The 25,333-nt window shown below is 26.7% G+C and overlaps 2 protein-coding genes and 1 non-coding gene across 7 annotated transcripts in view; 1 reads left to right on the top strand and 2 right to left on the bottom strand.

The window, feature by feature from the left end:
* The window catches only part of LOC113365923 (calcium-binding protein E63-1-like), a 45,806-nt gene extending 32,453 nt beyond the window's left edge, over positions 1-13,353 (bottom strand). The window contains exon 1 of the mRNA XM_026607469.1: positions 13,137-13,353. Coding sequence (XP_026463254.1) covers positions 13,137-13,146 — 10 coding nt within the window. The 5' untranslated portion in view covers positions 13,147-13,353. The remainder of the gene's footprint in view (positions 1-13,136) is intronic.
* Positions 1-25,333, top strand: part of LOC113365921 (calcium-binding protein E63-1-like) — a 397,148-nt gene that overhangs the window by 254,813 nt on the left and 117,002 nt on the right. The window lies entirely within an intron of this gene.
* Trnaf-gaa lies at positions 53-125 on the bottom strand. The gene has a single exon. It is a non-coding gene; the product is annotated as a tRNA-Phe (tRNA).

The following is a 25,333-nucleotide window of genomic DNA, read 5'->3' as shown; positions in this document are numbered from 1 at the left end:
TGCCGATGCTAAATGTTTGTTTAACATCTTGTCAAAAAACGACAAAAGATTTTGCCAAAACCAGGGATCGAACCAGGGACCTTTAGATCTTCAGTCTAACGCTATCCCAACTGAGCTATTTCGGCTGCATAGAAGACCGGAGGAGTCAGCGGAAAGAGTCAAATTTCTAGCAAATGCAAGATGCACAACTAAAGAAAATTCATTGAAAACCCCCACAAAATTATTTGATATCTTGAAGGCTTCGAAATTTCCAAAGTAATTTATAAACATTTTTAAATTTTAAATTATTATTAACAAAATTTAGAATTAATGACATACCTAGAGTTTACAATACCTGCTATATGAAGTACTAAGATGCTATATAAATTATTTACAAACTATGAATTAACAAAAATATGTTCGAGTATGTAAATGAGGTATTATCTTATTTGAAATAATGAAATGAAACGAAATACCAACTTCCAATAAAATGAACTAGCAAAAATATAGACAAAATATAAGAATGCATAATCTTCAAATATATACATACGTAGTTATGACAAGTCTATTTTCCACTAAAGAAAATGAAAGTTTACCAAATCATCAATCATTGAATCAATTAAGCTCGTTAGGCTAAGTGACTGGTGTCAAATTCCGAGTGCATCACAGAACAAATATACTACTTCCCAGTGCGATTACAAATGCAACATGTGAGTCACTCGCGCAATCGGCCGCTTCATGAATATTTCGGGCCCGAAAGACTCGACATCCACTGTCTATAGTCGAAGAGCTCGAAAACAAATATGAGAGAAATTTCTTAGATCGTTCTCTTTGACATCTGGACAGATATTTGACAATCATGATGTGGAAAAGCGCTGTCAGCAATGTCTGTTCTTTACCAGTTCACGGTTTTCGATTTTTCATAAGATATAGAATAGTCTGTCACATAACTTATGAAAATGATTTGTTCTTTGGCTTTTATAACTCTAAAGATTTTTATATATTTGAAAATTATGATTTGAAATAGAGCTGTCAACTATGTTTAATCTTTTCTAGTTTAGAAAGATATATGATGTAAAATAGCGCTTTCAGCACTCTCTGGTATTTTCTAATTCACAGTTGTCAATTTTTTATAGGATGTAGAAAAATCTGTTGCATAACTGTGTAGAATTGCTTTCTGAAAAATATTTTTTTAAATTATTATTTGGCTTGAATTTTTATTTGGTTTGTATCCCACCGCTGCCACCAAAATGCGTTGAGCGCCGATTAGCGTTTCTCTTCACCAACCAATTTTGTTCCACTTTATGTTAATTATTTAAATTCAAATTAAAGTTTTCATATATTCATTCATTTCTTAGTATTTTCTTTTATATTTCAGTGATTTTTTCTTTGATTTTAAAATTTTTAAATATTTTTATATAACAGAAATTTCAGAATTGTGGTGTGAAATACTGTCGTCAGCTTTGTCTGGTCTTTTCCAGTTCGCTGTTGCCAATTTTTCACAAGGCACAGGAGAATCAGTCACACAACCTACAAATGTTTACTTAGAATTTTAAATACATAGTTTTATATATTGCAGCTATTTGAAAATTATGATTAAGAATAGAGCTGTCAGTTATGTCCGATATTTTCCAGTTTACAGTTTCCAATTTTTCTAAAGAGATAGGAAAATCGGTCGAATAATTCAAGAAAATGATATTTTACTTTGATTTTATCATTTTAAAGTGTTTTAGAAGACGTTTGAAAATTGTGATTTGGAATGGAGTTGTCAGCAATGCCTGATCTGTATAGTAGTCGATAATTCATGTAGAAAAATTCGATTGTCTCAACCTACAAAAATTATTTTATAAGTAATATTTTATTTTATTTGTAAATCTGTTTTATTTGAAAATTTCTATGTAAATTTTATAAGACCGAAGAAAATTTAAAACACAATAGCGATATCTGGTCTTTTCCAGGTCATAGTAGTCAATTTTTTATGAGATAAGAAAAATCTGTCACTAAACTTACAAAAGTGATTTTTCTCTGATTTTATAATTTTAAATATTTAATATATCTATATATTGGAAAATTATAAAGCGGAATAACGTTGTCAGCGATATATGGTCTTATCCAGATCACACTTGTAAATTTTTCATAAGGTATAGAAAAATCTGCAAAATAACTTACAAACGTAATTTTATCTTAAATTTTTTTAAGCTCATGGGCTTAAGCTACAGGTAGCTTATTTAAGAAAACATAGAATAATCTCTTGCACAACTTACACGAATGATTTTTGACTTTAAATTTTATCATCTGAAATATTTTAGTAAACTATAAACGCTACATTTCAGTATTATTGAAATTAAATATTTTTCAACAAATGCATTTAACCAAACATTTACTATCAGTACATTCTTATGTTCATATAGAAATATCAAATATAATTATTTAAACAGAATGTGCTCTATGTTTACAATGAGATTCAATAACACATTGAATAATTACCTATAGAATAGTTACTGAAAATGGATTTACTAATTAAAATTTATAGAGAATTGTGTGAATAATTTCTTAAGACCTCAATTATATAATTTGTAAAATTTATAATTTATAAAAATTATTAAAGACATTGCAAAAGTTATGATTAGAAATAGAGCTGTCAGCAATTTCTGACATTTTCCAATTTACAATTGTCGATTTCTCTTAAAAAATAGGAAAATTGGATGCAAAGTAAAAAATTAAATTTTATTTTATAATAAATTATCAATAAAGAAATGTACTTTCATCATATGCTTATTTTCAATGGATCTCAGAAGTATTGAAATAAGTGGAAGGTGAAACTAGAAAAAGAAATTTACTTGAATAAGATACTTATTTTCAATAGATTCAGAAAGTATTGAAAGAAATGAATTGAAGGTAACACTAAGAAGAAAAGAAATATTAAATAAGTATCGGATTTTTGTTGCTATTTCCTGTAATGTATTACTTGATATAAATATTTGTTATTCATCTTTTAAATAGACAAATAAAATATCATGAAATGATCTTATATTATCATTGCCTTCTTTATAGTATTTATTCATTTAGTAATACAAGAGAGCTCGAGACTATAAAGTGGTCGATATAAATGTTTTTACTTTACAATATTTTATAGCTCTTATTTGTTGATATAATTGAATTTAGAACCTTCTAAATATATATTAGAACCAAATATATAAATTAAAAAAAATCACAGAAAAAAATTTAATTACGCTTGCGATTACGTCAAAACATTTTGCATTTTAATACTATCTTACTCAATCTCTTAACTAATTATCAGAATTATTGCTTTAAATATTTCAGTGAATAATATGATGAAGTTTAGGTAAATATTTTAGTACAAAATGCTAAAACTAGATCCAAAGTGCGAAGTGCGTTTCAGAATATTTCAGATGATACACTTAGTTACGAGCTACTAATTTCTTCCTTATCTGTAAGTCGAATGACAGACAAAAACATAAAATTCAGGTACCGTAAAATTTACGACCAAGTGCTTAAGTAAAACATGGTATATTAAGATTACGACAGTGTCATTTATTCAACCTTTTATTGATCGAGTGGATACATACAATCTTAAGGTAATGAAAGTTGTCAATAAAAATTATTATTATGATTTGAACAGCGATCCAAACTTAGGAATACTGTAAGCTATTATAATAATTTGCCTTAACTGTCTACATCAGTTTTCATAGATATGGCGGCCCAAACCATTGTCCTATCTCTTTGTGGTGAATTTTATTACAACAATTTCTATAAAACTGATATTTTTTTATTGATGAATGTTTTCACTTGGTAACATCAAATTGATTGAGATTGATGTTGATGCCTATATTCACTTGGAAATATATTTGTTAGTGAAAACCGAAGTTACTGCTATCGAACTTGAGTCCTACAATTCCTTTAAATACTGTGATCCACGAAGAAGCCCCATTTAGTAATAAATCTTTTTTAAATTTATAGCTGATAAAACCACTTCACTGTAGGAGTAATGCTACATAAAAATCGCGATATATGTCTTCTACTTTTTTTGTGATACGCATTAATATATTGTACTGCTTTTAACCCTTTTCACTCGTGAATCTCAAGATTTATATAAATTTTGCCGCTCGGAGCGCCGGAATCCGAGTGGAAAGGGTTAATGCATTTTTTGAATGAAAAAAAACTACTAAATATTGTCTACAAAGTATTCTAGATAAAACATTCCAGCCTTTTCTATTCCAGTTTGTTCAGTCAATTTCGCTTCCACATGCGTTAGAAATAAAACTACAAGTCAGTTCTGAGAAAACTTTCTCATAGCCATCTATGAGAATGTACTACACGATAGTAAATTGCTTTTGCTAAAGACGGTAAGACCAAGTTCTAATAGGACCGACCACCTACGTGCTAAGTTTATTTTTATCATTGATCATATATACAAAACTTTACTTAAACTGTAGAAGGATTATCATGCTTAATTATAAACCTTTCGATAGGTGATTCGAATTCTAACTTTTTAATAAAAACAATGAGCTTTATTAATAAATGTAATATTGTGCCTACTAATACGCACCAATAAGGATATTATTAAAGCAAGATATTTGTACAATTTATTATAATAGATTATATATGTGGATAATTACCTAATTATGGTTATTTAACCAGCCACTTCTGCATAATCAAGCCCAGGTCTGTTGGAGTAAAGTGAAATAACAGAATACATATATGAATACGAGTAAAATCTTATACTCGTACTAGTAAAATCTTATAAAAATTAAGCAAGTATAAAATGCCATTTTGCTTAAAGCACGTTGTAAAAACTTTCTGATGAGCATAACAATCAACTTAATAAAAATTAAGATTTACTAACCGTTAAAACTGTGACTATATTGTTTTGATATTTTAATATTTTGATATTTTAGTTTGATATACTTTGGCACAAATATTTATTTCAAACCACTAACCACTTTTTCTACCTATTTATAATATTACACGAGTTCTATCATCGTATTTATTATCCAAATAGTCAAAGATTTTTTCAATACATAATTATGAAGAAACGGCCGACCTGATCTATTTTAAAAGTAATCAACACGATTGTCAACTAATATATTTGATTTTTTTTTGCAGACCAGTTCGGGATTTTTGGTCAAAACCTGACTGAAAACTTTGCATTCATCTGCTATATATAAAGGAACTGCTGGACTGATTATTTCGAAAAACACATCGTCGTAGGTCTTTATCGAGTTTCTTCAAATCGCATTAAAATTCTTGAAATCGTTGCAAAAATCTATCAAAAAAGATGAGGGTAATTCTGAGTATGGAAGAATGTCATAGGCACAAGTCAAAAAAGTAAAATTGAGCAGTAAAGCAAAAATAAAAGATCTCAGAATTTTGAATGAAAAACAAATTCTTCAATTTTAAATAGCTTCATTACATTGATTATCACTTTAACACATACGGTATTTTTTGTATTATATTTTTTATTCAAAAACTCCTGTTTCCTTTATTTGACTGAATGTGTTCGTACTTCATCACAATAAACGATGAAATATGACACATTCAGACAGTTACAGAAGCCGCCTCGATGATCATCCAAACACACCTGCCAGAGAACTACGCCACAACACTACCAGGGCAAGATAAAAAAAGAAATTCAATATCAGTTCAAAATCAATAGGCAATTTTCAAGATCTCTATCATTGGTCAAAAGATTTTGTTATTTTTTCTTTACTGTTTTACTAGATGTCCATTTCAGGACAGGTGTTAAAGTAATATATAACAAAAAAAATTGACTGCATTGAGCACTGCATCATTTATAATGATTTTGAGGGTTAGAGATTAATTTTAATGGAATACAATGTGAACAAAAAGTGACAAGCTTTATTACATTTATTATTATTAATTTAATATATGCGGTAGTTTTTTGTATTATACTTAAGATTCAAAAATTCGTTTTTACCTATTTTGATTGAATGCGTTCGTTTTTCATAACAATAAACGATGAAATATAAACATCTTTAGGCAGGTACAAAAGCCGTCTCACAACGAGAACATGATTAAAAAAGAAACTCATAATATATCAAAATATCAATTCAAAATCAATATTCAATTTTCAAAATCTCTGATAATGATCAAAGTTAATTACAGTGACCCATAAAATTTATATTTTGCATTGGTTGAATAATGCAACTATTATTTTGTAAAGCTCCCATAAAATTAAAATAAAACAGAAGACCTGCTTACCTTCTGGCAGTCCTCATTTACACCGCCTATAGCAGTAAAAAGGAGCAAATTACTAGTTTTTGAAAAACAGCTGAAAACGCATTTGTAGAATGAGCTGGGATATGCAACATTGTCAGTTAGTTGTTTGTTATTAATTATGACATACTTGTTTTGGCTTTCACAATATTTTTTTTTATTATTATTTGTGTAATTACAATATAATGTCTAAAAGTAACTGCATTTATCGCTGCATAATTCATAATAACTTTCAGGCTTTAAGACTAATTTAATTGGAATATAATGCGCATAAAGAGTGACATCTGAAGATTTTTTAGTAGTGCCACCGTTTCCTTGTGGGTTTGCTATTACAAAATAAACAGTAGTTTCATTCATTTTTGTGACGACAGGGTGATTAATTGCATTCAATTATCGAACCACATGAATCCCACTAATTACAATTATACCTTTTTTATGGCATAGAGTTTTGGCATACCTTCTCATGATGACTATATTTTTAGCGTCGCTCATAAATATCGGCCTGCCTCAAAGTTTTATTCGAAACCGTTCGCTGACTCTCTTTCTATGTCCGTCGCTAGTATTCTTATATAAACTTATTTTAAGTTGTAGCCGACACGAGGTACGAATAAAAACAAAATAGGATTCGACGGCACACACCAGTTGATATAGGTCTCGACGACGCGACTACGAAAATAAACCACAATTCGTTAAAATTGTATTCTTTAGATATTTCGTCTTCTACGATGCCACCATAAAAATCCTTTCTCTACTTTTCGATAATGGAAAATGGTATTATATCGCAATTCAATAAAGTTTTTGCGATGAGATTCTGATGCGAAATATACGAAACCTATAGCGCGTGGACGTAATAATAATACAGATGGCTGCATTTCGCGAAAATTTAAAATTAATAAATATGCTTCATAGGATAGAGTATTGACAACTTATAATAGTTTGCGAAATTAAATGGTTTTCTGAGAACGACATCCAATGGAGAAAATATTCTTGCAATACGTACTTACTTGAATCAAACCTGATTTATAATGGGACATTTTCGAATTTCCTTGCTCTCAAGAGCTCAAATGGTTCCAAATTGATAAAAAGGAATTCTCTGAAAGTTTTAGCTCTTAATATTGTCTTTTAGATAGAGCGCAATTCAATCAAAGTTTTGTATGGAAATAGCATGAACAAATTTTCAAAAATTTTGCTGGGCGTCGAATTTTCAATAAAAAATGACAGGAATTTTTACTTTTTTTTATAGCTAAAATTTTTCTTTTTAATTTTCAATTTTTTTTCTATGCCATTTCCTTACAAAGTTTGATTGAATCTAAAAGTTAATATTGAGCTAAAACTGTCAGAGAATTGTTTTTTATCATTGGAACCATTTGAGCCCTTGGGAGCAAGTAAGTTCGAAAATGTCTATATTAAGGACCACCCTAATATACACACTGGTAAAAAAGTCCACCAGTAATATTTCAAAAACTAGTAACGGTAGAATTTTTTTAAGAACGATATTTGAAAGTAAAGGCAAAAAGATGTATAACCAGACACCAGTGGTGTTGTGCTAATATTTTTTTTGCCGGAACGCTAAAATTTAAAATCCGGTTCATAAACCGGTTCAAAAAATTTGATATATTTCGATAAGGACTCACAAATCTAATATATTGACTTTTTATATAATTAACTCTATTATACACAGCTAGTCTATACATTAAATTGTACAAGTATGAGGGAATCATTGAGTACATAATTTATATTCTTCAATGACATTAATTATATTTGTTCTGGTATTATTTGTATTCATTAATACCTACATGTATTTATTATGATATAAACGTACTCAAGATTTATTACAATACTTTATAAGACTTATCTTAGTAATATGATAGATAATCTATTACCTATCATACTATACTATCATATATTATTGTATATCATATATAGATATCTATTATCTATCATACCGTGAGATACCTATACCATCATTAACTTATTATATACCCTACATACCTTTTACTTCTTATAAATACTACTGTCTAATTTATATATTCTATTAATAATATGATAGATAACCTATTACCTATCATATTATACTATATTATTGTATATCATATATAGATATCTATTATCTATCATACCGTGAGATATCTATACCGTCATTAACTTATTATATACCTACAGACCTTTTACTTCTTACTTTATGTATTCACCTATATTATATAGGTTTATTACCTTACGCCCTATGTATTATCTCTACCTATCTATTGCCTATACCGGGAATTGAACCCGGGACCTCCGCGTGGAAGTCGCGCACCTTAACCGCTACCCTATCGGGTACCCCCACTAATAATATAATATGGGACGCACTGTTGTTTCCGCAGGTCATTTTCTAATTAATTAGATAATTAATACTAAGGTGGCGCGACGACACGCGAAAAAAGACGGTTGATTGTAGCGTTACGGTGGTGTAGTGGATAAGGTCGTCGCGTGCCACGCGGCGGACCCGGGTTCGAATCTCGGTAGGGTTAATGTAGCGTGTAAGGGAAATTATAGGTAATAGGATATATAGTAGATATAGGTTAGGTGTATTCGGTATACAATGTAGGGATTTGAGAGTATATAATAAAATATAGCGTATGGTACAGATGTAAGGCGTGTAGTATAGAATGCAACGTATAGGCACACGTAAAAAACACAAATAAAACGTCATACAATTATAGTAAATTATAGAAAATGCTTGTATTTATCAATAATAGTTTAAATAAAATTCAAATAAATTGGCTTTAATAACTAGTTCTCAATTTAACTTAATTTTTATATTAATTTTTTTAATTAAATGCAACCCTTTTGCTTCAAAAGGCACCTAAAGGCCATATGTTTGTCGTTTGTCGACCTGTATGTACGAGTGTCTCCTATACACAACTTAAAGCCTGCCGAACTTTACAGCTACAATATTTATTTCTGAGTTAAATAAATAATTGATTATTCTAATTTGTTGCTAGTTTCATAAGATTTAGTTTCAATTTTTTAAATCATTTTTATTGAAAGTGATTGAAAAATCTTTAAACATTTTCGGCAAAAAACACTTAGGCGGTATGTTGGCTCGCACAGCAGTGTCACTCATATAACAAAAAAGTCAAGCAAGTGCTTTTAGACAAAGTGTTTGGTGAAAAATGATTATATTTATTGATATCTAAGTCTTTGGATATTTTTAAACACCATGATGTTATTATAATAAAGGTGTTTTTTGGTTGATATATATTTTTGAAAAGTATATCTGCTAATTTCGTATCTGATTTTTATGTTACTCTTACTAAATGAAAAGTAATTACTTTAAATGTATAAAATGTTACATATTGAATTAATATTAAAAGATTTTTATATTGAAAATATTACTGTCACTAAATTATTTAATTTATTACTTTTACGAGAGAAATCTATGCGTACTAGTGAACTATTTTCTAGAAATTCTGTTCTTAAAAGTGTTTCTCTAGAATTTATTACTAAATAAATCGTAAAAGAAACATTTAATTAAATGAAACAAACGTAGGTGTACTACTATAGTAAAGTGTTTGCAAGAAGACGTCAGTGTTTGAGCTCGTTTTGCAGAAAACAAAGCTTTGAAGAAATAAAATTTTAATAGAAAATTGTATTTTAAACATTCAATGTAATAGATGCTTTTACAAAAAATAAAAAAGTGTACATTTTAATTATGTAATTTTCTTTAAATATTTATTCATTCATATTAAATCCCAATTAAAATTTTTATATTTGATTAGATCTGATCATTTTGATCACAGATATGCAGTTAGAATATGCCAATGTAATTCACATAGTATTTCGGTTTTATTCAAAGATAACGCAATCAATCAAACGCAAAAATAAATTTTTCCTCCTATGCAAGATTACTTTTATCATTTGTTGACAAATATCACCGATTAAGCGATTGAAATTCCATAAGATAGAATTCGGAATGGCTTTTCATTATTTCGATGACTAGTACACAACAAATAGCATTGATATGCATTATTTATAAACTAAGTTTTCCTATGCACGAATAGCTGGGCTATTTATAAGCAAGTCACATGAAAATAAACACATAATCAAGTACTAAGAAAATATCATACACCGACTAAACTTGTATAAATGCATTATATATGTGTGTACGTGCAATTGCGAAAATAAGTTTATAAGATGCTTAAGTTTTGGCCGGAAAATTATTTGAAATTTTTAAAGTTCATAGAAAAGTAATAAAGTTGCTCGTGCATTTATAATCTTTGCATAGGAAACTTGTTTATAAATAAAATTAAAAAGCTTCCTATAAGCGAATGTAGAGCTGCATATATATATATATATATATATATATATATATATATATGAATGCATTCATTAGTTCTTCCGGAGGAAATAAAAACTATAAATCGATTTTTATCACTTAATTGTAGTTCCGATAAGCGGTTCGAATTTTCTCTAACGTATAATTATGATATTAATAAAACCAATGCTGCTATAAATCACAATAGAATTATTGCAACACAATATGTATTTTAATTGTTTTACATGTTTGAAAAATAAATTAATTACCATGGATGCTTGATTTTCATTTTCCCTACAGCTGTGATTCTATAATTACTGAAAATATAGCAAATGCTGTTTTATTTGTATTTTCATGACATAAAGGGTGAAAATTGTTTTTTACCCAAGTCATAATTATGAAAATTTACAAAACCATACTTCAAAATATATTCATATGATTATTTTAATATAACAGCCCTATTGGGTAATTTATAATAAGAAAATTATCAAAATGCAATAGTAAAAAAAATAACTATTAAAAATATGAGTCTATCAGATAGACCATCCGTTTACTATCTAAAATACAGAAGCAAAAATAGTGTTAAATATGGGAATAACAAAAATTGTTTTATAATCCTTACATATATCAAATTATCGATATATTTAAACATGGTTAATTATAATTATCGATGATATTGTTTATAAAGAAACAAAAAAATATTTTTGCGTTTAAATGCCAAAATGGAATTTTATATGTTGTCCTGCATTTATATGTTAACTGGTGAATTTGATAAAAAAAATCTTCAAGACTATTGCAAATTATTATAACATTATATTCCTCTTTAGCTTTAAAAAAAATTATTTAAAATTCCCAATTTTCATCTTTTATTTTAATTTTATAGAACTTCATATCCCTATTAATAATATAATTGAATGATGGTTTATATATATTTTTTTCAATTACTTTCGAACTTTTCATAGTCCCCAGAAATTATATTATTCTATAATACAACTCTAAAAATTCAGTTCATATATACAAATAATTTGTATTATTATAAATACATTATTATGTAGAAAAAAAATTGAAAGTAAAAATTTTAATAAACCCTGAAATACCTAATTTAAATAATTAAGTAATTATTTTAAGTTATTTCAATCCTTAAACAATTCATAATAATTAACAATCATTATACTCTATAATGCAATAACAATTATCTTCTGAATTATTTTGCCAACAAAAAATATAAGATGGAGTCGGTGGAGCAAATTAGCTAGAAATTATTATTAAATTGTTAAACATTGACTTCTAACTAACTCCGCCTAATTAGCGAATCCAAATTAAATCAAAATATTTATAAAAGCGTATTAAATCATAAGCGTGAAATTAAATAAAGAAGATTTATGAAAAAGCTCTTCACGAAGTTTAAATTATATATTCAACTTAAAAATTATATTCAACTTAAAAATTGCACTATACACACTAAACAAATATTCTTGAATAGAATCCTATAATTTGGTTTTGAATGAATTTTAGTGCAGGATGAAATGTGCAAAATACTACCAGTCAATCAAATAGTGTATTTAGTTTGATTATAACGTTAGTAAGTTAATAAATGGATAGATTATTTAAAAAAATATTGAAATATGCATAATTTATTAATTATTTAGATAAAAACACGTGTAAGTACTTTATTTGATTCCGCAGAACAATGTTTACAATTACACTAAAATTATCAAAAGGAAATGTTAAGAAAAATCCTATTATATAGTTTTAGAGGAATTTTAGCACAGGAAAAATATGTGTATAAAAATGCTTTCGATGAATAAAGTTATTCGGATTGTTTCTACCTAAATAAAGTTAATAAATTGATTAATGTTAAAAAGAATGTATGAATTGACATTGAAATAAGGATAATTAATTAATTATTTCGAAAAAAGATAGCTAATAAAATATCATAATTACATTAAAATTATCAAAAAAATGTTAAGAAAAATCTTTGTATTCCTCTTGAAGTATAAAGTATGTAAACTAAAACAAGTATTCATAATGTATTGAATATATTTTTAATTATAATAAATATATATTATTTAGAACCATAAACTATAATAATAGTCCTACAAATAAATGTAATCAAATTTAAATTATCATTCATTTAATTATCTGGATGAAAGTATGTATAGTTACATCATTGATCCAGCAAAATATTATTTTGTAGATTGCTAATAAAATTTTATAATTACAAACAATTACACTAGATTTAACAGAAAAATGTTAAAGATTCTTTGTATTCCCCTTGAAGTTGAACAGTACTTAAACTAATACAAGAGATTATAGACCCTGAAAAATATATTTAGTACCAAACTAAATGAACTATATTAAAAGTCCATCAAATATTTGTACTCAAATTCAGTCTATTTTTTATATCAATATAATTACAAACGGAAAGGCATTCAGTAATTTTGTTGACTAGTTTGGAAATGATTTTTCATTCTTCATTTCAAGGGAAAAATATTTAAAGAAATAGTGCGAACAATAAATATCTATATATACAAACACACACACACACATATATATATATATATATATATATACATATATAATAATAAAAATAATTTTTTACCTTCATACATATTACACGGTTATCCGAAAAATCTGCTTAAATTTTATGTAGGCTGCTTATTTCAGCTGATTTAAATGTTTTTTGTCACCATACACACTCAGTGATATTTATCGAAACCGATTTATAAAAACCAAATAGCAATTTTCTCGAATCGAGCGAAATTTTCACTGGTCTGATCTTTCTCCTCAAAAACACATGTTAGCACGCTTGAAGCGTAGAATGAACTGAAACGCGCGTTAACACTTACTACGCTGCATTCGGAGGTCGGAGCAACATCATATAGAACAATATCAAGAACAGTAGAGGTACAAATAAGTGTTTGCTTTTGTTTTATTGATGGCTCGTTTAATCCTATAAAACGATTTACGCGCAGCCAGTTTAAAGAAACCGATACATTCCTAATGTTTTATTTAAAACATTCGCCGAACGTCAATAAAAACCTATAAAACTAATTCATCGACGCATCCATCACTCAAGGCGATTCATGGTTTTATCTGTGATATATTGCACCTACGATGAAATTAATTTTGTGATTAGTGAGAAATGTACAGTAGATAAGATATTTATGAAATTTTTATTGATATTTGTTGAGTAAGTCGTAATTTGATTAGATCGCATATTTTTGTGGATTACAAAAGAATTATTATGGAATCGCATTAAGATTATTCTAGATCAAGTGTAATATATTTTGAGTATCATAATAAAAATATACAATTTTATTCATTAACTTCCCGTAGAATAAGTTATTATAATCGCAAAATTTTTTTACGTTTAAGAAGTTTCTGAACATTTTGGCATACCATAGAAAAGATTGATGTATGTGTGTGTGTGTGTGCGGATACAAATTTTAGTCGATGATTTCGTAAACGCGAATCAACCGATTTAAATAATTTAAAAATCGTTCGATTCCTACTGATAAGGAGATGTGTTGATTAGTTTTTGGAAAAGGCAAGTCTAGCCGTTTTGGAGATACGGTGCAAAAAGTGCCAAAAAAGGTATTTCAGTTTTTGAGAAAACGGAGCGTCCGATTTAAGTAATCCAGAAAACATTTTGGTTATATTGACGAAATGAACAATTAGTAACATTTTTGTAAAGGAAAGTCCAGCGTTTCCGGAGATCCAATAAAAAAAAGTAAAAATAATGCTATTTGGCGATCAAAAATAAACATTAGGCATATGTACATCGTATTATCAGATATTTCATAAAGATTATAAAAGTTTTGCAAAGGTTTTTTTAATAATCTAGTTTTTGGTATGGAAAGTTCCAGCAATTTCCCTTAAGGCCCTCAAGGCACAATGCCATGCACCACTAGCTATATTATTTTATGTAATTTATGTTATTTTTATTTTAAGTAGATTTCAACAATAAAATAATTAAATTTTTTACAAATATATTTTACCAAAAGAAGAATGCATATGATTGTAGACATATGCACGAAAAGTAAATACAGGCACAAAACCAGTAAGTACGAAAGTTAAAATTTGGGATGAAAACTGCATAAAATTGGAAAAAAGATTTTAATTAAATACTAATTAACTAACAAACTTATGAGAAAAGGAAAGGTAATAATTGATTTATAGTGCTTTTTGTCTTGTGGCAGACTACCATTTATTACACTATTTTACCAGATATTTTTAATGAAAGCAGGATTGTTTTAAACTACTTAAACATAAATTTTAAATTATTGTTTATTTTCAATTTATATTATATTTGAACAATTTTTAAAAAATAATATAGATACGCTTCTTTTGCTAAAATTTGCTATCATCTATTTTACTTATTGTTTTGGATTACAAAAATAAGTAATTATAAATGAATCAATGCAATTAACGCAATTAAACTTAGCAGTATATATATATATATATATATATATATATACATAAATATAACCACACTAAATAAAAGTAAAACACAAAGAAATAAACTAATTATATACAACCAATTTTGTTTATACTTGAGAAATTATTCATGTGTGACTCATGTACACGTTTCCAAATAAAGAAAGACTATCAATAAAATAAAATATATAATCTATTTTGATAAATATAAGTATAAGATACTAAAATTACCAGATAATTGTTTATACATTTCATTATATACTTCGTAATTTTTTTGAGATCAATATCTATTAATCAAATATAAATACATTTCATATAATAAATAAATTTAATTAATTATTAGCAAAATCGTTTTCAGAGAAGTGCATGTTAATGAAGTCAAACTTCTATTTTAAATCAATCCTTCCACTCTTTCCAAAATAATTTCATAATTAAAAAAGAGGATATATAAAATAATATCAATTCTATAGAGTATTTGATTGTAAATAATACATTAACATATGTTATTTTATCACTCCAATTACTTATTGCCATTATTTTCTACACTTATATTGGAGAAAAATTTACATTTTATTCGGTATAATATCGCAATATAAATAGAATCTAAAATATTACTAAACAAACTGTTTAATAAATTATTGACTGTCAATAATCGTTTATTTTATTATTTTGATTTATTTAACAGAAATCAGAAAAAATAGGCATTTATGAGCTGTTTTGAAAGCTGCTTAAATCTGAATAAAAACGTTATTAAAATGCAAATAATTCGTTATATTAACAGAGATACATTAATAGTTATATGATTAATAGTTATATTAATAATAGTTCTATATTAAGTTTTGAACACTATTATAGACTTACGACAAGGCTCGAATCTCAAACTTACTCAAGACTATATTTGAGATCTATAACCTCGTGTGGAAGTTTCATATAATACTGCCTGACATCAAGCTGACCAAAGTTGGGATCGCAACCGAGTTTAGTTGTGCTAGCCCATATGCCAAATGTTAACGCCACGGCAGAATCGTTAAATAATCAGAAAAAAATACTCATGAAATTTTTATGTTAATACATCAAATTATTAATATTTGAGACAAATAATGTTTTATAAATTTATCACAATGAGTAGTAAGACAATGTTCATTAATTTGTTCAAATAAAGTGTCATATAATAAAATAACCAAAAAAATTTAAATAAAACAATTATATTGAAAAAGTTTCTATACTTCACAAAAATTGTAAAGTTTACAAAATTTGTAAAATATTGATATGAGGTATTATAATTATAATACCAATATATTGACGGCTAGTAAAATACATAAATAAATGTAGCTTTTTTACCTTAATTATGTCATTCGTTTATGATGTCGATTGGTAAATAATAGATTTGCAAAATATATACAGAATATCAATTAACATATTCTGCTCAACTAATGATAGTGTACAAAGATCAGAATTTTAGGACAAAATTTAAAACTAATTAATGGAGCAAAATAGACGTAGAACATAAAGCTGCCAGTATTCCCACGAGAATTTGCTTGTCTTGTTATGATAAAATTTATTTTGTCAGTTAAAAAAATAAACAAATGGTCAGAGTGTTTACGCCAAAATCAAGGCATGCCATATATTGATATAAAAACAAAAGCAATCAAATAAAAAATCATAAGAAAATAAAATCAATCAATACAATACATATTAAACTTTGAGAATATTGTAAATACAAATAGAATTTGTAGTTATATTAAAAATAAAAACGAAATCAATAATAAAAATAAAGTGTTTTACAACAAATCATTGGTCCGTCGAAAAATCCATCAAACCAAACAAACAGAGACATTAAAACCATGAACATTAATAAATATATTGTGAAAATAACAAAGTTGACTATCCGAAAACTTGTAACCGCGGAAAGCAGTTTTCCCTCCAGTGCCCAGTATTATCAGATAACGCATTTCCATTTAATTGGCAGGGTCGGGAGCTCTCCGTGACCGGGCGCGGAAAAGCACGACGTCACGCCTACCTGCGGAGGTAAAGCTCCACAAAAGCTCGCTTTGTGAGGTAAACAATATGCTACTAAAGAAAAATGTATACAGAATCGATGTTTATATATAGATATTCGTTTAAAGCAAATAATTCTTAACGCGTAAACAAACATCTCCTAAAGCTATCAAAACACAGAATTATTCACCTTTTAAACAACCCGGCATCCCACGTGTTGAATAAACACGGTTTGTTTTATCTACTGATCGATATTTATAAGCCGTGTGATTTTCCTGCATATTTTTCAAGGTGTTACAACGAACTTATCTACTGATCGTTATTTTTAATCCGTCTGATCTTCCTGTATTTTTATGCAAAGTGTTATACCAAGCTTATCTTCTGATGGATATTTATGATTTTTATGTATTTTCATGCAGTGTTTTAGATTTAGATTAGTTAATTTTTTTTTACTAATCGATGTTTATAATCCAGATGATTATTCTATATTGTTATGCTAATAATAAGTGTAATATCTAGCTCAAACTGGTGGTGCATGCCATCGTGCCTTAAGGCAAATTGCTGGAACTTACCGTACCAGAATTAAAAATTTAAAAAAATATTTTTTTTGAAAACTGAAAAAATGAGATTTTTGAAAATTATGAAAATTTTTGAAAAAAGCCCTTTAGTGGTTAAAAATGATCATTAGACATATGTACATCAAATTATCAGATATTTTATAGAGATTTCAATAATAAGTATAAATTTTGTTTTATGGCTTCCGTAACATTGTTTATCCATTGGACTGAGACCCGGCGCTTATGCGCTTCAATATTTCGTATCTATTGAAAAAGTTCAAATTATTTAAAATACTTCAGAATATAAAAATCAAGTTTTTTTCAAAAATTTTAAAAATCTCAAAAATCAATTTTTTCCAAACTTTTGGTATGGAAAGTTCCAGCAATTTGCCTTATATAGTTTTCTTGGCAAGGTTGATGTAACAATTTTAAATGTTTGCAAATATTTAAAAATAAATTTTAAATATATTGCAAAAGAATTATTCAAATTCATGAACTTCGACCTTTTCTTACTTAAAATGCACTTCATATTGTAAAAGCGTACAAGAGATCAGGGTTCAATTTTACGCAAAACCTGAGAGCAACTAATAATACATAAGAGGATTTCAAGTCAATATTGGATGTTTGCCATACAGATGTATATATATATATATATATATATATATAAATATAAATTACTTACTTTTATTATATAAAGACATTTTATAAATATTTTCTTATAATTAGTTATATTTTATAGATGGTTAAAAGCAGGCAAGCCAAGGGTTGTACTTCCTATTTGAAATACATTTTATCATTTAAAATATTTTCACTGATTTCTATATCTTTTCATTGCTTTACTTGTACAAAGCTATTATTAAGCCAATTTATAGAACATACAGTATAGAATTATGGGAATCAGCTTTCAGATGAAACTATATAAAAATGAACAGATTACAAAAAAAATTATTACATAAAAAAATTTTGAATGCACCAAAGTATGTACCCAATTGAAGATATCGAAGTATCGTCTAAATCTACTTGCCAGATGTCAATTTTCAAAATTTCTGATAATGGTCAAAAAATCTTGTATTTATAAAATCATTTTTTTCTTACAGTTTTACTTGTCCAACTCCGGACAACTGTAAAAACCTTTATTTAATAAAAAATGTGTTTATTTTGCTGCCATGTCCGGAAAAGCTATTTTCACTTGGAACATAGTTTGATCAATATATTTAAATGATTATATCTATTGCTTTATAGTCAGGTGTGAATGAATGTAAACCTGCATTTTTGTAATTACATTTCTTAAAAATAAATAAATACTTCTTTAATTTTTGTAGACATTTAAATTTATGAGCAATCAAAACATAACGAGTACTATAAGCTATAATGTTACCTTTTTTATATACGTGGATTTATAGATAGCAACTCAAACGGTTGTCTTCTCTATATTTGATAAATTTGTTAATGCAATTTCTATAATACTGATGAATTTTTTATCAGCAATGCCTGATAAGAACTATTTGCAATTGGTAACATATAGTTAACTATATTTCCAAAGATAAATAAATAGCACTACTGCTTGACATCAAGCTGTTCGCAGCAGATACTGGAAGGATGTAAAAACCACTCAATGAAGGCCCTGCTTTTACCAGTAGTATGGATTTTTGGTTTATCAAATAGTGAGTCATCTATCAGGACAAGCTCGAAATATATCAAAGTGCAAAACAATATCTAACAAAGAAAGTTATGCTATCAACAGACATCCGTTTTCAAGGTGACTTCAAAAGATCCAAGAGGAAATTAAAGCTTGATAAGCACTTGTGTTCATCATCAAACGGTTATTATCGTTCTCCATTTTCACATAGATTATACAATATCTACGGAATAATATTCTAAATTAATAATTATCATGTAATACCAAAGCATAAATGAACATGACAAACATAATCGGCGATGTTTAGATACACATGTTATTACGGTTCTAGTGCAAAATTGGTAATATGAGATCCTACATGATAGAGGAAATATGAAATAAAATTTGAAATTAACAAAATATAATTTGTTATTAAACAAAATATAATTTGGTTTAATAACAAAAGCAAGTTATATTATTTATTGATAATTTTTTTATTGTCAAAACTTTTTACGTTTTGTACTCTTACTTGAAGGAGCTTCATTTTATTTTAATAAATTTTCAAGTATAATATTTCAAATGAAGATAAACAATTTACTATGATCAATCGGATAAGTTTTTATATTATATTTAATTATTTGCCTTCCTATTAATTAAAATGAAAAATAAGGGAAATACATTATTAATTGAAATCTTCGCAACGTAAAACCCTGTAAATACTATATGATCAAACAATTATTTATTTCAAGCCATATTTGCATAACGTATACTTGTATGTAGAATAGTGGTTTCAAACCTTAATTTTGTTAAATCTTATTAAAAATTGCTAAATAAAATTAATAATCAAAATTTGATTTTCTGATTTTGACTTCTTAGTTTACCATTTTACATTAGGAGTTTTTCTTAATATAATTAATTTTTATATAATTTAGTTTAATATAATATAATTTGTATTTGGAATAAATATAATTCTTGTAGACAAAGACATTACTTATGAATAACTTTTTTTTAATGGATCGAACTTTTCACTTCTTGTACTCCTATTTTAGAAAATTTCATATTATTTTATTGATTTTTAAGGATAAGGATAATTCTAATAAAAATGATAATTTTAAAATAATCAGATGAACGTGTTCTCATAATATGTAAGTATTTGGCTTCCGATTAATTGGAATCAAAAATGAAAAGAGCTATTAATTAAAATCCTTGCAATGTAAAAAACAGTAAACTCTATATGATTAAGCAATTAATTTTATTGAGTCATAAATAAGTTTTATATATGAACAGAATAATCATATTAAACCTAATTTTTCTTGACCTAATATAAATTGTTGAATAAAATTAATAAGTGTAAATTTTGTGATTTTGAGTTCTTGTTTAGCCATTATATATTTGGAGTTTGATATGATAAATAATTTGATTTTGAAATAAAATATTTCTCGTAGACTAAGACATAGTTGTATTATTTATTGATATTTTTTTGGAATTGATAGTACCACGGCTTTTTACTTTTGTACTCTTACTTCAAAGAACTTCATTTTATTTTAATGTGTTTTTGAGAATAATAATTCAATTGAAATTGAACAATCAAAAATAATAAGCATGGCATGTTTTTAAAAAAATTAATCAAAATAAAATATTAGTAATTGTGATACCTATTAATTAAAATAAAAAAAATACTATTAATAAAAATCCTTGGCATATAAAAAACCAGCAACCCTATTTGGTTAAGCTGATAACTCCTTTTAAGTTATAATTATATTTATATAACATAAATTGTTAAATATAGTTAATATCGTAATTTAAATAAATTTTTATTTTAGAAATTTGAGTTCTTTGTTTTCTATTATATTAAAATTTCAGACATGTACAATGGTTTTGTTTTGTTGTGAGTTTGAAAAATTGTGAATCTGATGGAAAGTTTTATAAATCTGACAGAAAAACAATCGTAAAACAATGGAAAATTCTGCGCATCATTTTTATTGTTGTAATATTTATGCTATTGTGGTGAATATCTAATAGTAATAGTAATTGTAGTATTTTAAATTTTAATTAGGCAAATTGCAATCTCAAAGCATTCGTGACATATTATTAGAACTTCATGAAATAATGTTAGCGCCATTTAAAATGAGAATAGAAGACTTCTATCTGTTCTTTGTTCACTTCTAATGATTTTGCTCTAATATAATAAATAGAGCATTATTGTGTATCTACCACCCAGTTACATTGGCTCAAGAATCACGTTTGCCCAAAATAATAACAGAATAGGACAGTATCTCATATTTTTCTCTATATTGTTGGTTTTACGTGAAAAAGCTTTTTATTGAGATAAAGCTGGCATATGGGTGTAATGGCATGCTGTCTTGAAATTCTGGCTTATTACATAGTTTTATTGCGTGCCGAAACACATTTAATTAAAATATCACTCTTGATGTTAATATTAAATTACAGCGTGTTTTTGTTGGAAACAACATTATAGAATACATTCCATTGAATCACAAAAAATAAAAAAGTGAACGGAATGCATAATAACTTTTAATTAAAATAGAAAAATATTTATTGTATAAATAGATGTTTAATGAACCGTTTTTTATTATTCATGATGTGAGAGCAACATATTTTCAAATGCTACTCTTCTATGTCTTGATATTCGACATTTATTTACCTACATATATTTTTTCTTCATATAACACGTCAATCATATAAGTACATGTTTTTCGATCCAATTTCTATAGCTTTCCTGTTTTACCTTTGACCATGTAATGTATTATAAAAGGCACTCTTCTTCTAATATGTGTAGATACGATCCATTTTTTTTATTTCAGTATAGCTCTTTTGTATCAGCTTTTTGCCATATTTTCTCATCTGATACTTTCGTGGTCAACTTTTATTGACTCACATTCTAGTCCATTTCCACTTTTATTCAGCACCATTTAGATGCAATTTTCAAAAATAGTAAACTTTTTTTTTGTCATGTCAAAACTGGTTGTCTTTATTATAATTTATGTCTCTAGCATACACAAAAGCATTATCCAGAATATTTAATTTTTTTTTACATCCAGATCCAGTGTCAACAGAATTCTCTTGAATCGCTCCTGATCTTTCTCATGCAAAATTTGTCTTAAATCATGTACTCAAGCAAGTGATTTGCATCTTTGATCCTGATTTTGTACAAAATTCAAAGTATTGAAAATTTATTACAAACATATTGTAACAAATTTTTATGAAGCAATTGAAATGTAATAATTTAATTAAAAAATTTAAATTTTACGTTTTAAGCAGCTCCTTGAAATTAGTGTCAGTAGCTTCATCTATATATATAATACATTCAATCATTCCAATTATTTTTGGTTTTATAGAACATTATGCGTGAATGTCGAAATGAAAAATGATGAAATAATGAGGGCATAATTGAATATTTTACGTATTAAAAAATTGAGTGAAGAGTCAGAACATTATTTTCTGAAATATTTAATAATATTTAAAATTATTTACATAAAACTACAATATTTATTTTGACTAGAACTTATTGGAATAAATTGGGAAGTTTCAAGCTAGTTAAATGAGATACAAAGTTTTTTTTTAAAAATAATAATAAAACGTATTTATTTAAAATAATAAATTTGAAGTTTAGTTCAATTTAAAAAATGTTGTCATCATTTTCTACTTTATCTATTAAATTTATGATTATATTATATAATTAATATACATTAAAAAAATTTTTTTTTACAATACCTGAGCATTTTCACTTCGATAGCAGAATTCAAAAGTCAATCGAATTATTTCAAGGTTTATAAGAGAAATTACTTTCCTTTTGAGTTTTATATTTTCTGATTGTTTTTGAAGATTATGCCTTTGTATCGTTTTGTATTACAAATGAGAAAACGATTATTATCTCAATATATTATGGGATTTTATGTTTCGCTTGAATGATTGATTACGATTTTATTTTCGTGACAGGATTAGGATTATTTTATTCTGAAAACGAAATATGAATAGAAATTATATAATATATAATATATATTACACACACACACATATATATATATATATATATGTATATATGTATATATATAAAGTAATACTATACTTTATAAAGTTAAAATTTCAAGTAATAATTTAGCAAATATTAAGAACATAATTATAATATATGATTATTTCCGTTTAAATTTAAAATAATAGAAATAATTTTCAAAAAAAAAGAATAATATCAAAACCTTTTTTTTACTGAAGTTGAACTTAAACTTAAACGGAAATAATCATATATTAACTATACATAATATAACTTAGTAATGATTAAGCAAGAAAATAAGATATTGTTTATTATTAAAAAATTTAAAAAATAGTGACAAAATATGATCAGAAGATCATCAGATATACGAATGCGTTCCTTGGAAATAAAGAATAAATGAATCAAAGAAGAAAATATAAAAATTTAAAAACTTCAGTTAGAAGATGTCAGTTAAAAATGAGCAGATTCTGCCGTAAAATAGACCAATGTTATGGCAAGGTTATGTCACGTTCCAGTTTTCATACATATTTATAATGCGATCAGGCGTTTTATACATAAAACGCAACTTCACTCATATGTTATCAATCTATATTTTAAAGATCCACTTATGATAACATCGTTTTTCGACATTTGTGCGTTTGCTATAGAATAAGTTTTCTATCTAAAACGCCTGACTGCACAGCAACCACATAGGATTTATCAGTTTTTAGTACTAATTCATATGAAAACTGTTTCATAACATAGCCTAGCTATAACATTAGTTTATTTTATTGCAGAGGAATTGGATGATTTTGTAGTATTATAGAACATGCTGAAATATTATGGCCCATATATAAATAAACACTATTTATAAAAAGTGTATATACCATTTGTGCATTAGATGTGTGTTCATTTTTCTTTCAATAAGGTATAACTTAATATTTGAATCATTTATCGAAAATATCTAAAGTGTTTGGCAAATTTGCACAAAATTGAATATAAATTGCAATAGTTTCTCACATTCTGATACCCTACCCTAATTTGGTATAAATTACTCATAACATAATATATTGATTTTCCATTAGGTAGATTAGTAAGACAAGATTTTCTTTATCAATCATAATTATTAACTTTTCATAGGGCAAGTTATAGAATAGCAAAAAAAACCGAAAATGAAAGTTTCTATATATCTTATATATAAGTTTCAGGACCTTTTGAAAATTTGGCATTCCGTAGAAAAAATGAATAGATGAGCGCGCGCGCGTGTTTGTGTGTGTGTTTGCATGTGTGTGTATGTAGTATGTATATGATTGGATACAATTTTTGGTTCACGATTTCGAAGAACTTAGTCGGCAATAACTTTCACCAAGCCAACTTTTTCATTTATATTTTTTATTTCTTCTTTATTTTCTCTTATTTTCTCTCTAATAAATATTATTGCAGATACTTGTTATGTCAATTTTATACTATACATTGAAATTTATATAGACTAGTAGCTACTGTATAAAAAACAATTTTACTCATGGATAATAATATCTATAAACTCATATGTTGCGAATATGAAAGTAAAACAATGGTTATTTCTTAGTTAGAAAGTTATAAAATAGAGATGAAAATTACTAAATCATTCTAATGGCACTTTTATAATCAATTATGCAAATGTTATCCAAAATCTTCTGATTAAGCGATTAATATTTTCATATTGTTGCTTATATAAACATATAATTAATACCAAAAAAATGAGCGTTTTGATATTTGTTTACTAAAACAGCTGCGCAGCGCGATTGCTTTGACGACCAAAAATATTCAAAAAAATTTTAAGCATTTCCAGGAAAGTACCAGCAATTTGTCATAAAGCACGATGTGATTGCACCACTAGAAATTATTTCGAACTCCTCTATCTATTTTAGAAAAGCTTCATTTCTTATGAAAATATCTATAAATGTAAGGACATCAATATTTTCTTATTTGAATCAATACCTTTTGTAGAAGCAACAAGTAATCTCTGTATGCGAAACAATTCAGTAACACATTTCCATGACCCTGTTTCTTCCTTAATCAATCAACATCCGTGCAACATTGAACACTGAAATAACATATGCGCTGTTCCGACATGTGGGAAAATACTTTCCGTTGTCAGCACCCAAGATTTAGATCACAATATATTCGGCACAACAAAGAATATTCATAATTAA

The sequence above is a fragment of the Ctenocephalides felis genome, unplaced genomic scaffold, assembly GCF_003426905.1.
Source record: "Ctenocephalides felis isolate EL2017-DRISC unplaced genomic scaffold, ASM342690v1 CF-g0.4_SCAFFOLD_01170, whole genome shotgun sequence".
NCBI lineage: Eukaryota > Metazoa > Arthropoda > Insecta > Siphonaptera > Pulicidae > Ctenocephalides > Ctenocephalides felis.
The sequence above is the reverse complement of the archived record's forward strand: the minus strand, read 5'-3'. Positions and strand labels throughout refer to the sequence as shown.